The sequence below is a fragment of the Mya arenaria genome, chromosome 12 (assembly GCF_026914265.1).
Source record: "Mya arenaria isolate MELC-2E11 chromosome 12, ASM2691426v1".
Lineage (NCBI taxonomy): Eukaryota > Metazoa > Mollusca > Bivalvia > Myida > Myidae > Mya > Mya arenaria.
Window position 1 is genome coordinate 11,999,660 of NC_069133.1, and position 14,738 is coordinate 12,014,397.

Consider the following 14,738-nt stretch of genomic DNA (forward strand, 5'->3'; position numbering starts at 1 on the left):
TTTTAACATTTCAAATTATGGTCCTTCAAATGCCGTTGTGGCCGGGCCTTAACACATGGCTGACACAACAAGGCAGACGTTTTGCACGTAATCATGTTTCCTATCCAACATTAATTGATGACATATTCTGTGAGTTTGGGCTGAAATTGGTTACCAATGAGCGAGTATTATCTATTATGTAAATATGAGTTCACATAACTAACAAAAAAAAAACGCGAAGTAATTGATTATTATATTTGGGACGAAACTACTAAGGAATGGCGTAGTTAACCATGCATAAACTAACAATGCCTATAAATATGACATCCATTTAACACCATTGCGGTCTGTGAAGTAAGCAAAGAATTATCTAACACTAACGTACGTTTTTTTTGTATTTGGTTGATAGGAGCGCGCTCATTTATTGGATTAACATTGGCTTAAGACAAAAAAGTTACTTCGATACAAGCGTTCATGTCGGCTTAAAATGCAGCTTGTTTTATGAATTTGATAAATTGGATTTACGAAATGCATGATCTTCACACATGTTTATACTTTTATAGAAGTGATTAAATATTTTTATGGCGTTTCTCAAAAGATTTATTGCATATATAATGTCATTAGATTACCGATATTTATACACAAAACATTTTCGTTTTTTTTCTCCTTAAATTTAAACAATCTCAAACTTAGATGACTTGACAAAACATTTATTAATTTAGCAAAATGGTGCACACACATGTATAAAAATTATAATGTAGTCTTTTATTTCATCCGTACAGCATCATGAAGTCCCACGTGATTTCGGCTCTCCTGGCGATGTGTCTTCTCCTTGCGGCCCTGTCGCCCTCGGCGGAAGCTCAACGCGGCAGAAGAGGTGGCTATGGCAGAAGGGGAGGCTACGGCTTCGGAGGGGGCGGTTTCGGTGGTGGACTTCTTGGCGGGCTGCTTCTGGGAGGTTTGGTCGGAGGCGGCTTAGGCGGCTTCGGTGGTTATGGGTACGGCTTTGGTGGCTACCCAGGTACGTTTAACTTAAAACAGTTTATTTATTTATGTTTAGTTGTAAAGACGGATACCTCCCCAACCCCAACCCCCTGCGACAATTATCTCGCACAAGTCGATAGACTCATAAAGTTCCAGATAATAATATATATGTTGTTTTCGTTGCATACTTTTAGGCGTATATATCAGTGTGTGTATACCACGTGATAAATTACGTCATATATGCAACGTCGGAAGGCAAAATTTTACTTAAATGAAGACTTAAAACGAAGTAACTTTTGTTTTACTGCACCATTTTAAATGAAACATAGCGCAGTCCACGCCGCTTAAAAAGTCGCCCCCCTTGTTTTATTTCCGGAATAATGTGATTAGTTTCATCAAACACTTCGACAACCTGTTTCCAAAATAATGTCATGACAGTGCTCCGTATTATGAAAAGCTTTGTCGAAGTGTTTAAAGAAACTAAACTCTTAATCAAACTGTGGTAAAAGACCGAAGACAGGGATCCGTAAGCGGCGTAGACTGCGCTATGATTCATTAAAAATGGTGAAGAAATACTGAAGTTATCTTTGTTTAAAGTTTTTAGTCTAAGGACGTTTTTGTTGGTAATAAACTGGTTTTGGTTTTATATCGGTTTCACTAACTGTGTATTTGTTGTAACAGTTTCAAATAAAACCCAAACCAGTTTCGATCGCTTTTTAACGAAAACCGAAACCGGTTTTTGAAACTATCGAAACCCCTACCGGAGACGGTTTCGTCGGTTCGTTCCATCCGAAAACTAGTTTACTTCGAAAACAACATGGCGGATAGTGGTCAACTTCGTTTGTTGAAACTCAATCTTTTTTATAACAATGCCTTACAATGGGCAAATGAGCTAAATGAAAAGGGTTACATTAGTAATTGTGTAGCTCAGTAGCTACAGTAGCTCAGTCATATTGTTGAAAATGTACACAAAACCATGCATTTGTTACTTCAAGCAAAACTATCAAAACCGGTTTCGTAACTGCTGAAACCATTGAAACCAAAACTGAAACTGGTTTGGTATCAACAAAAACGCCCTAAGCCAATTGTTGCCTTCCAACGTAGCATTTATGACGCAATTCATCACGTGGTATACACACACTGTATATGGCATCTTTATAATGTCATACTATAATAACATTGTCGAACGTTTCAGCACTGAGCAGGAACAGTGCCGCATGTTAATTTGTTTAAGTGACTGATATTCTTTTATCCATGTGTTTTTATAGGAAGGTTGTTTTGACATTCCTCTAAAACAATTTCTTGTTAACCACAGGTTATGGATATGGTGGATATGGTGGATTTGGTGGATTTGGTGGATATCCTGGATTCTATGGAAGAGGATTCTATGGAAGAGGATTTTTTTAAACCTTTTATATATTTTCTAATGTCATTTAAGGCACGTAATTCACAATAAAAAAGTTAAATGATCATATATTGTTGTTGTTAGTTTTATTTCTATCCAGCATCTCCCAATATTCTTGTACTGGACTACTTTAACTGTTCATGTGAATACATTTTTGCCTTCAAATGTCAACTGTCTGAATCTTCGAATGTCTTTAAGGATATCAATAATGGAAAACGCACGTTTGTTTACAGAATAAAGACAGGGGGATGAAAAACACGCACAGCGACTGTTTCTCAGCTTTACTTATGATTGGCTTTGTCAATGGACAAAATGTCAACAAAGAAAATGTATATTAAATGTTAAAGTAAGCTCCTAAAGGGAATGCATTTCAATAACTTAAGACCACAACAATTTAGATGTTTTATTTTATTTTACACATTTTGATCGATAAAAATGTGAGAGTCTCAACACTGTCGTCCGCGGTTTATTCATTGTATAATACCGAACAAGTATACTTCATTTCTATCTTTGAATATGGGTTAAGTAACCTCGCCATTGTCGTCATTCGGAAATCCTCGACCATTTTTTCTATCGAAAATAACCTCGGTTGAGGCGATTGTTAATATTTGTTTTAAAATTAAAAACATAGTTTATGTCATCAATTGTCCAGTGGTACTTATTAATTTTTGTATATGAATTCATCGTGAAAAAGTTCACGTTTAAAAGTTATTAACAATGCCCTTAATTCTAGATATTAAATTAAAAATAGTTTTGAACGATCGGCCGAATTATCTCCGTACTGTAAACAGATGCTCCACGTATAAATCGTGAAAAAACTCAATCCAAATTAACTACATGGGCGCTACTTTATTGATGATAAATTCCCTTTGTATTTTAGATCTTACGTTGTCATTGTGGCAGTTTTTATATGACTTTTACGACCATGACAAATCGCTAGCCGTTTTTATTCGTTCGAATAATAATTGATGGGAAGTGTATACAGTATAAGGTGTACGAACTATTAGTCAAAACTCACCTCTTAAATGAGATGTAGAAGTTTGAAAAGTCTGTATTTTTGTATTCATAATTTTTATGTATTAGATAAATACAAGTGCGCTTTCTAAGAATACGCACAATTTTTATATAGTTGCTTTGGTAATTTTTCAATATTCCTTAACTATTTGTATAATTGTGTGGTATATTATGTAATTATGTGATACTGATAGTAATTTATTTGTGATGAATGTCATATATTAATTTAATTCATCTGAGTATATGATATAATATTATATATTACTGTTCACTAAATCATTAAATGCCAACTTTAATACCTTCGACATGGACCCCGTTGGAAATAAGTTTTTTTACTTGTGCAAATCTTTACGGGTTATCCTGTGCAATGTCATTTATTATGTTAAACTTTATTTGGTAAAACTTTATTTGGTATTAAATTAGATAGCTTTATCATTAACACCAAAAGTAATACATGTTTTAGTAGATCTAGTATTATGTATTTCATGTTAAACTTTCTGTGATATAACTTATTAGAACTCTAAATATCATGCAAATACAATATGTGATATATCCTATATTGATGTAAAATGTACTGTTATTGACATAATGCACGAATGAAACTACTATAACTACTACTACTATAACCAGCTTGTACATTGAACTATTAGCGATAATGTTGTATGCTGATGCCAGCAGTCATTTGTATATACCTACGATTTTCCATTTGTTTTAAATCTTAAGTACACAATGGACCTTTCTCCCCATATATGGTGTTTGGGGTTGTGAAGCCCCTGAAATCAGTGTTATTTCGCGTGCAAATTGGTCAATTCTTTCGCTCCCTCTCTCTCATACGCGTAAACGGGAACTGTTATTAAAATGATGTCACAATAACGCGGGAAAAAATCAATCGCTCCAAACCACTTTTAAACGTGAAATTGAAACAATAATGACCACAATACACTTAACATATCACAAATATACACTTTCTGTCATGATTATTTAAGATTTTCAATGCCTACTGACACAAAACAAACACTTACAAGATAAACAATTTTCAATATGGTTCGCGATCCGAACATATCCGAAGATTTTGCATTCATCGGATGCTAATCGCAATTGCCGAAAGGCAGTTCATTTTAGGAATGGAAGTTAGGTTGTAAATATTGTTATATGAAACTCGAAAAATTGGGACATATAACTTATTTAAGAGCACATCTGGCCCCGATTTCTCGAAACTTCTTAAGTCCCTTATAACAGGATTAAGCTAATCTCACTATTTTTAGTTTACAATAAATTGCGTAATATTACTTTTTTAAGAGTTTTTTATACTTTGTATAGGAATTATCATTACGAAAATCCCATTAAACCATTTTTCATTTATCAAGATTCAATTTAAGTATGTATTTTGGCTAATTGAAATAAGCTACTTAAGCCTGTTAAGCTTAAGAAGTTTCGAGAAATTGGGGCCAGTGGCTACCGCGATGAAGACCATTATATTATAACTAGTAATGGGCATTCGGATGGATTTTAATGATCGATTAATCCGACATACAAACAGACACATAATTATTCAAGAATACAATTTGTGTCATTTCGCATCTAATGAGTAGATACTGGTAAACAAAATCAGACTTATTGCATGTCTTAAAAATAAAATATAATAGAATAAGAAGTGAAATATTTGTGTAATTGGATACAACTTTCCTGTCCTCAACAAACTGACAAGTAAATAATGAAAAACAAAGCAATCAAAAACAAACATGAAATCAACCTGATATGAACTAAATGTAGGGTCATAAAACTGAATAGTCAATGCATCATGATGACTCAGTCATTCTCTTCCTTGAAAACAATGATTACAAAGTCATAAAATCGTAAGTGCAATTACAGTATAGCAATAATGACTTTAAGTACTAAAAGGAGTCACTCAATTTCCCAAGGTATTTGTAAATTACTTCATTACTTTGGTCATAATCCGTTTATAAAATTGATATTTCGGTGTACAGGGCAAATGACACCTATTCGGAACTGTCTATTCATTGTTGAGTGCCTTATTTCTTTAGATGATAGTGATTCAAAGCATTGTTTTACCATCTCAGACCATTGGCTACCTTCCATATTTATAGTTTTTAAAGCTGAATGCTGGGTGATTTCAAAAACATGCTGGGCATACTGGATATACTGTATTTACTTTTATTTTGTTTACATTTTCACCGCATTCACTGCATTGTTTGTACACAAACACCGGAATTGGTCTCTTTGACGAATACACAGAGATTACGTTCAACTAATTTAACTTATCATATAAAAAACGTAACTTTTTTGTCACGGTGTTTAAACTTAAGTACCCATGTGGAACTTTCTCCCCATATATGGTAGTGGGGGTTGTGAAGCCCTTAAAATCAGATATCGTGTGCAAATTGGTCAATTCTCTCTCTCTCTCTCTCTCTCTCTCTCTCTCTTTATATATATGTATAGTGAATTTATTTAGAAGCATGTAACCTACATGGTTTTCGAAGTCAATTAGAGTGATATTTTATTAGGCAAAATATATTTTAGCCGAAAGATATTATAAAATAAACGGAACGCTCGGATTCGGTCCTAGAGTTCACGGTACAAATTCTTCGATTAACTCTTGGCGACGATAAATTGACTTCCGCCGATATTCAGCCAAGGACCACCTACTCAAATTGTTCAACGGACATCATGGAAAATATTTAAAACGATTTTTCACAAGCTGCTAATTTATTAAATATGTTTTTTATACATTTAAAAGAACTTCAAAATATTTTCAAACATTGGAAAAAACGCAATGTTCGAAAAGGTCACAAGATCAAACGAAATGATGTGTTCTCGTCTTTATTAAAATATTTTCTTTTCATTTCAACTCGATTTTCTGTCAACTGATGTTTTTATTACTAGAAACTATTGTGTTTATTTCTGAAACTCTGATAATGTCATAATTATTCAAATATAGAAGCAGAAAAAATTGTCGCTCTTGGAAGTTTGAGGGAGGGCAACACAGATTATAAGTATCTTCCATGGCCGAGAGTGTAAGATAGGTTCATTCCGACCCGAGCGTAGAGTGTTTTGCGGAAACGAGGTTTGCGCGAGGGTCGGGATGAACCTATCTTACACGAGCGGTTATGGTAGATGCCTTTTCTCCCACCTCAGTTAAACAAAATTAAGTAAAAATGTATTTTTTTGCTGGAACACTTTTGTGCTTAGTGAAAATAATTGCGTATGGATATGCATTAATTCGTGGTTGTCATGGATATTCGAGCAGTGATTCAGAGTATGTAAATGGTCTGATCGGTCTTTAAATAGTTCTAAGAAGAGTGAAGCATTATTTCTTGAAAGGTGCGTGAACACTGTTTTATTTTGACATTTGAAGCGAGAAATAATTAACTCGCGTTCTAAATATTGCCACCAGACAAAGTTTCCATGATGCGCTACAGACGACAGTCTCAACAAGGGAGGTGATTACAATGTGGTGACCATTAAAAGAAGTTCCATACGGGCATTTTATCTTCGCCCGTGGGCAAGATAAGAATTTCTAGCATGGTTAAATTGGATCTACTTATCTGAGGTGGGAGAAAACCTCTTCTTTAATTCACGGTAAAAACTCTTTATCATTTAAATAGATATCCCATAGTCTACTATGATTATAACTATGTTGACAGTTTAAGCTAATTTAAAAGTCTGTATAACACGGCTAATACCTTAATAACATATGCTTTAAAAAAAACAGCAAGGAAACTAAACCACATCTATTGACTATTTGGTATGTTAAAAGGGCAATAAATAGGCTGATGCAAAAAAGTATATAATACATGTACAGATAAAACGATAGTAGCCTTTATATATCTGTTTCTTAAGCTATCTGTCCACAAATTGCCCATTATAAAACGTACCAAAATATCGGTCATGTTTTTTTTATCTGTAAACGCATTATGTGTTGATTTGTTTTTGTTGTTTTTTATCAAAAAAGTTAAATGAGATAACCAACATCATGCATTAAAAATGGATTTTTTGCAATAACCAATATTGTGCGTTTTTAGTGATGGTTTTAAGATAAATTGTTGGGATTGCAACAAGTGCTCGGGTACTCGATCGGTCGCCCGAGTACTCGAAATCTATACTCGGTCGATCGTCCGAGTGTTCGAAATCTATTTCACTACCGGAATATAATAAAACAAACGGTGTTTAAAATTCACCAAATACATGATATACAGACGACATACAGACGATAAAACATTACTGGCGCGTTGCCAACAAGTTTCCAGTTTCAACTTTATTCAGTAAACTCATGTCATGCATGCATGACATAATGAGCATTGCAGTGAACAAAGAGGCTTTGAAATATGAACATGACAGAAAGAGAAGTACATTATAGTCTCAAGTTAACTTTGCTGACGATATACTTTTCATAAATTTACATAACTGTAAAAATAAGACGATGTACGGTCCCTCTTATCCCCGCTATGTACAGTGCGTGTAAAATTCCGCCATATATGCTACGTCGGAAGGCAACCCTTTGCTTCGAATGATGACTTTAAACAAAGATAAATTTTCAGTTTCTTCATCATTTTAGATTTTCCTAGTAGCCAAGTACTCGATCGGGAGATAACTCGTAGCCATCGTAATAAATTGATGCCGCACAAAGAATAAAATGGGTTGTATGTAAATGCTTAGTGATAAGACTGTTGTTTAAAATCATTTTGGGCACATAGAATGAGACAAAAGATCTGAAGATTATCAGTATCTTCCATGGGCGAGAGCGTAAGATAGGTTCATTCCGACCCTGCACGACTATGGTAGATGCTTTTTCTCCCACCTCAGTTTAACAAAATTAAGTAAAAATGTATTTTTTTGCTGGAACTCTTTTGTGCTTAGTGCAAATAATTGCGTATGGATATGCGATAATTTGTGGTTGTCATGGATATTCGCGCAGTGATTCAGAGTATGTAAATTGTCTGATCGGTCTTTAAATAGTTGTACTAAAGAGTGAAGCATTATTTCTTGAAAGGTGCGTGAAAACTGTTTTCTGGTGACATTTGAAGCGAGAAATGATTAACTAGCTTGCTTACAAAGTACAAAATAAATATTTGTTGACAAAACAGAACACATGACCCGAATTTCATTGCAGTACTATCAAAAAAAGAAAGTAGTTAAAAAGGTCACAGTCAAGGTCATCCGAGGACAACAATGATGCACGTTTGCAAAACTGTATACGTGGTCCAAATTTCATTGCTGAAGCTTCAAGAATAAGGAAGTAGGCCAAAAGATCACAGTCAAGGTCATCGTAGAACAACATAAATATTTGTTTTCAAAACTGTACACATGGTCCAAATTGCATTGCTGTAGCATTAAAAATAAAAAAAAAGTAGGTCAAAGGGGTGGACCAGCTTTGGCCCCAGAGGCATAATTTAAACTGTCTTGGTAGAGGACCACTAAATGTTGCCTTATTCAAAATAGCAAGGGTCTGGGCCTAGCGGTTTCATATAAAAAGATTTTCAACCATTTCCTTATATAAGTATACCAAACCTGTAAACCATGGGGCGTGGCCAGTAATGGCCCCCACGGGCATAATTTGAACAAACGTTCACAAGCAATTGTGTTCAGATGGAAAACGGACAACATACACTTCTGGTCTTTAGCCAATAGAGCTGAAATTCAACCAACCCCAACTGTAAGTTTGATCTCTTTTTAACAAGGGCAAGGGAGTGTACAACAAAAAACAACAACAAATGCATCACCAAACAAGAGGGCCATGATGGCCCTAAAACGCTCACCTAAGCAAAGGGCCACAATTCTTTGATAAAGCATTAACATAAATGTTGCAATTGAAACATATATTTACTAATGACGATGCCTTGTTTTATATTTGCAAAGGATCATGTAATGAAGCTACCTGTAAAGTTTCATTGAATTTGGTCTGTTAGTTTCAGAGATATTTTTTCAAGCAAAACAATAAGTCAGCCATTTTGTTGTTGTTGTTGTTGATCAATCTCAATGCCTGTTTGTATTTTTGTAGAGGGTCATGCAATTAAGCTTTCTCTAAATTTTCAGTGAATTTGGCCTGGTAGTTTTAGAGGAGATGTTTTAAAGCAAAAAGGAAGTAAGCCAGACTGTTGTTGTTGTTGATAAATCGTGATTCCTTGTTGAATTTTTGTAGAAGATTACCTAAGGGAGCTTCCTCTAAAGTTTCATTGAATGTAGTGGTTTTAGAGGTGATGTTTTTTAAAGCAAAACAGGAAGTTGGCCATTTTGTTGTCGTTGTTATTGTTGATCAATCGTAACCCCTTGTTGTATTTTTGTAAAGGGTCACCCAAGGAAGCTTCATGTAAAAGCTAATTAAATTTGGAGAGATCGTTTCAGAGGAGATGCTTTTTTAAAGCAAAACAGGAGGTTAGCTATTTTGTTGTTGCTGTTGTTGTTGTTGTTGTTGTTGTTGATCAATCGTGACTCCTTGTTGCATTTTTGTAGAGGGTCACCCAAGGAAGCTTCTTGTAAAGTTTCATTGAATTTGGACTTTTAGTTTCAGCGGAGATGTTTTTAAAGCAAAACAGGAAGTGGGCCATTTTGTTGGTGTTGTTGTTGATCAATCGTGACCCCTTGTTGTTTTTTGGTCACCCAAGAAAGCTTCCTGTAAAGTATAATTAAATTTGGCGTGGTAGTTTTAGAGGAGAAGTTTTTGAAAACTAAACATGATGTTGGCCATTTCGTTGTTGTTGCTATAGTTGTAGTTGATCAATCGTGATCCTTATTGTAGTTTTGTATTGGGTCACCCAAGGAAGCTTCCTGTAAAGTTTCATTGAATTTGGACTGGTGGTTTCAGAGGAGATGTTTTTTTAAAGCAAAACAGGAAGTCAGCCATTTTGTTGTTGTTGATTTATCGTGACCCCTTGTTGTATTTTTGTAGATGGTCAACTTAGGAAACTTCCTGTAAAGTTTCATTGAATTTGGAGTGGTAGTTTCAGAGGAGATGTTATTTCTAAGCAAAACAGGAAGTCACCCATTTTGTTGTTGTTGTTGATCAATCGTGACCCCTTGTTCTATTTCTGTAGAGGGTCGCCCAAGGAAGCTTTAATTGAATTTGGATTGAGAGTTTCAGAGGAGATGTTTTTTAAAGCAAAACTTGAAGTTGGCCATTTTGTTGTTGTTGCTATTGTTGTTGTTGATCAATCATGACCCCTTGTTGTATTTTTGTAGAGGGTCACCCAAGGAAGCTTCTTGTAAAGTTTCATTGAATTTGGACTGGTAGTTTCAGAGGAGATGCTTTTTTTAAAGCAAAACAGGAAGCCAGCCATTTTGTTGGTGTTGTTGTTGTTGGTTTATCGTGACCCATTGTTATATTTTTTTGTAGATGGCCAACCAAGGAAGCTTCCTTTAAAGTTTCATTGAATTTGGAGTGGTAATTTCAGAGGAGATGTTTTTTTAAGCGAAACAGGAAGTCAGCCACTTTTGTTGTTGTTGTTGTTGACAAATCGTGACCCCTTGTTTTTTTAAAGTCAGCCATTTTGTTGTTGCTGTTTTTGTTGTTGTTGTTGATCAATCGTGACTCCTTGTTTTTTTGCAGAGGGTCACCAAAGGAAGCTCCCTGTGAAGTTTCATTGAATTTGGACTGGTAGTTTCAGAGGAGATGTGTTTTAAGCAATTGTTGACGGACGGACGGACTGACGGACTGACGACGGACAAAGACCGATCTCAATAGCTCACTTTGAGCACTTCGTGCTCTGGTAAGCTAAAAACAAGTTGTCTCACTCCAAGACTTGGCTAAAAATAGCATATTTGCTTATGCTTTCAATGGCCATAATCTTGTCATGCATGGGCGGATCTGGCTAGTTTTCAAAAGGAACCGAGCTCTGATGGATATTTAAATACAGTACAAGTTTCAGCGAGATACCAATCAAAGACAGTATCTCGTTCACAAGCAATTGTTTACAGACGCACTGACGCACGGACGCACATACGACGTACACATTGCCATCGCATCAGCTGTTCAGGCCTTTGGCCAGGAGAGCTAAAAACGACATTAGTTCTGCGTGTAATAATTTATACAGGCAACTTTGAAAGTGTGTCTAGCAACTTCTGCAAAGTTTAGTTTAAATCATGCTCTGATGAGCAACCACATTATAGAAGTAAGAGTACATAGTACCTTTTATAACAGTTATGTAACAAAAAAAACAACAACATTATAAGTAATTGATTATTTTAGACAATACCTCAGAACTATTACGGACGTTCGTAATAGGTTTAGTTAGCCAAGCATAGACGGGCGTCCCCTATAAATTTGAAATTCAGCCTCGTTACCATATCGCCTCGTGGAGTAAGCGAAGAATAACCTACCTAAACGTAAGGCATTTTTATTAATTTATGTAATTCGAGAACGCCCGTGTATGATTTTTACATTGGCATGAATTAAGCAAGTTTCGGAGGATGTGTTGAATTTAAGTTTTTAAGTAATAATGCTCAGAATTACAATTTGTTTAAGATTGTTTTAATGGAATTATTTGAAAAAGGATTTATTAATTTTATTTTCATCAAACTTGTTCTTATCTTATAGAAATTCATATCAATACATCAGCAATATTTTTTGATCAAGGTTAAAATCACGTTTGAAGCAAAGGGATGGCATATATTTTTTTCAAAATACTCAAAATATTCGACTTTTAGATTTCATATTGATCGATGTTTTACGTGCCGCCTTTAATGTTTGAAGCGGCAATGTATTTGCCGTTCTCAGATCAGTTCAAACAATTTAGTTATTTTGATCATTATAATTAGTTTTGGCGTAAGCGTCACATTGTTTAAACTGTGCTGAAAGAGGTTCGCGGGCATTTGCGTTTCTGATTAGATTGCAAAATATTTAAAAATGCAGATTTCGTTTTATTATGAAATAAAGTTTGAATCGTATGCATGAATAACCAAAAACAGCAGCAAAAGATTTGCTTGTGTATGATAAAGCTCATCTCTTAGTCAAAGAGCACAATTCAGTGAAGCGGATAACTTATCACTAAACTAAACAAATTTTGAGTGATAAACCTTTAACTTCTTACGAATTAATGCACTGCTTATAAACAATATCAAATACTGATAACAAGATTGTAACCGTGCATTTAATAGCTGAAAAATAGTTGGTTGATGCTAAAGGATTTACGGAGATTAACGATCGTTTCCGTAAAAGCGTTCGGGTGATATCGTAACTGCCCTTTCATTCCTTGACCCAAGCTTGCATACTAATGAGATTGAGATAAAATCAAAACGGATGCAACAAGATAATGAGTGATGTCAAGTTCAGCATTTAAACATGTTGCTTTACTGACAAACCGCAAGACAGCGAGTGGCAACCATTAGCTGGTGACTCTTTCGGACACGTTCGAATGCGGTTCACTTGGACTCTCCCGAATATTCAATAAAGTCAACGTAATATTTTAAAATAACAACGCAAATTCTAACTTCTTTAAATGAATGCATGAATATAACAAAATAATACAAAAGCATCTTTTATTTGGAGGTCAATTTCAAAATTGGATGTTCGCTTAAATTTGGTAAGCCTGGATGTTTAATTTTCATAACGACCCCCCCCCCACCCCCCCAAAAAAAAAATAATAAAAAAAAACAAACAAAAAAACAACAACAAAAAAAACCACAAAAATAACAAAAAAGAAAAAAAAACAGCAACAACAAACAAATGCAAATCAACAACAAACAAAAAACAGCAACAAAAACAAACAAACAAGCTATACTATAATTTCTCTCAAACCAAGACAACTACAGGAATCTTCTAAGTTGATTTAGCCTAATCGCATTCTTTCATTCACACAGCACGATGAAGACCCAAATGATTGCGGCCGTCCTGGCGGTGTGTATCCTTCTAGCGGCCCTTTCGCCCATGGCGGAAGCTCGGCCCGGAGGTGGTTACAGACGAGGAAGACGATGGGGACGCCGCGGCTGGGGAAGGGGTGGTTACGGTGGAGGATTCCTTGGCGGGCTGTTTCTTGGCAGTTTATTCGGATATGGCTACCCCGGATTGGGTTATGGTTATGGTTATGGGTACGGCTATCCAGGTACGTTGGTTTAACTTTTGTTCTGTTTAGTTTGGTTTAAAAACAAAACAGATTTAGGATAACATGAACCACATTCAGATCCACGTACGTTACTCATTTGACTTTATTTCTAAAAACAAAAAAGCGTATGATTTAGGCACCAGTCAATTGTAACCACGCCCCCCCCCCCCCAGGTCCGGAGTATACCGGGGATAGCCGGGGAAATGGGCCGTGATTTTACTTTCCAGGTGGCCCCGAAGTGCCGGGTGACGGCGGTGGCTTTGTCTTTGCGCCAAATGTAGCGGAGATTGGGGCTTATATAGAGTCTCTGGTGTGCGAGGGCATTTAGCCGGGGTTTTACCATCAGTTCTTCCCCGCTGGGCGGAGATTTTACCCGGGGTTGGCTGTACCGAAAGTCAAAGTCCTCGCTATTCCCCGGACCTGGGGGGGGGGGGGCGTGGTTAAAATCGACTGGTGCATTAAGTTATCTTAAAAAATATCAGCCTTTTCAAATGTGCGTGTGTTTTTGTTTATCGACTTTATTTTTTGTGCCTTAGTCATATGCATTTTTGTATAATTAAAGTTTAAATAAATTGGACATGATAGTGCATTAAAATTATTTTTTTGCATTAATCTATATTGTGCGCTTCTAAAAATATTTAGGGTCCATTTTAAGCGGCATGGAGAACGCCCCTTCCCTTCCCCCAACCCATCTGTATTGATCATCTCGTCACGCATCAGCGGTTATATATGAGCCGTTTTGTATTTTCACAAATGAGTCTTTATCCTTGTTATGTAATACTGATAAAGCAAAATCTTTGCAACTATTGATAATTTAGGACATCTGTGGCCGTATTCATATAACATCTTAAGAAAATTCCTAAGTTAAGTCGATTTGTAAAATGATCACAGTAAACTTAAAGAAGTGTTTTTGACATAAAAGTCTGTTTGATTTTTCAATAAGGTCAATCAAAATAATGCATTTTGGAAATTCTCAGCTGTCATGACCACAAAAATATTTTGACTTATCTCTTTAACCGTTTTTATCTGTCCGCAGGTTTCGGTATTGGATTTGGGTATGGATATCCGTGGTTTAGAGGAGGCCTCTTTTTCTAAATGATAGAAAGACACTATTTTTTCGTTTCTACTGTCATATATAAACACTGGCTGACAATGGATAAGTGTTGTTGTTTTATTCGTTCTATCCAACATAGCCGAATTTAAATTAATTATCTATCTTTCTCGTACCGGACTTCTTAAACTGTCCGTCCGAATCGGATGCCTTCAACTGGACACTGTCGAAGTTTTTTTCAACCTTTTAA

The 14,738-nt window shown here is 35.6% G+C and overlaps 2 protein-coding genes across 4 annotated transcripts; both read left to right on the top strand.

Moving 5' to 3' along the window:
- The first annotated feature begins 321 nt into the window (after nt 1–321).
- LOC128210231 (acanthoscurrin-1-like) lies at nt 322–2,433 on the top strand. 2 transcript variants are annotated; one of them, XM_052914441.1, is made up of 3 exons: nt 322–360; nt 762–1,000; nt 2,279–2,433. In XM_052914441.1, exons 2-3 carry the CDS (start codon nt 766–768, stop codon nt 2,368–2,370), a joined length of 327 nt encoding a protein of 108 aa, XP_052770401.1. In that variant the 5' UTR covers nt 322–360; nt 762–765; the 3' UTR covers nt 2,371–2,433. The 2 variants fall into 2 exon arrangements, with proteins under 2 accessions (XP_052770401.1, XP_052770402.1); XM_052914442.1 differs by lacking the exon at nt 322–360 and adding an exon at nt 427–544.
- Nucleotides 2,434–11,620: 9,187 nt separating this feature from the next.
- Nucleotides 11,621–14,581, top strand: LOC128211172 (keratin-associated protein 6-5-like). Of its 2 annotated transcripts, none has more exons than XM_052915626.1 (3): nt 11,621–11,722; nt 13,196–13,437; nt 14,474–14,581. In XM_052915626.1, the coding sequence occupies exons 2-3, from the start codon at nt 13,200–13,202 to the stop codon at nt 14,530–14,532; spliced, it is 297 nt and encodes a 98-aa protein (XP_052771586.1). In that variant the 5' UTR covers nt 11,621–11,722; nt 13,196–13,199; the 3' UTR covers nt 14,533–14,581. The 2 variants fall into 2 exon arrangements, with proteins under 2 accessions (XP_052771586.1, XP_052771587.1); XM_052915627.1 differs by lacking the exon at nt 11,621–11,722 and adding an exon at nt 11,795–11,829.
- The last annotated feature ends 157 nt before the right edge of the window (nt 14,582–14,738 follow it).

Coding starts and splice junctions, on each gene's coding strand:
- LOC128210231 (XM_052914441.1), top strand. CDS start 766: ATGAAGTCCCACGTGATTTCGGCTCTCCTGGCGATGTGTCTTCTCCTT. Junction 1,001..2,278: donor CGGCTTTGGTGGCTACCCAG/GTACGTTTAACT, acceptor TGTTAACCACAG/GTTATGGATATGGTGGATAT.
- LOC128211172 (XM_052915626.1), top strand. CDS start 13,200: ATGAAGACCCAAATGATTGCGGCCGTCCTGGCGGTGTGTATCCTTCTA. Junction 13,438..14,473: donor TTATGGGTACGGCTATCCAG/GTACGTTGGTTT, acceptor ATCTGTCCGCAG/GTTTCGGTATTGGATTTGGG.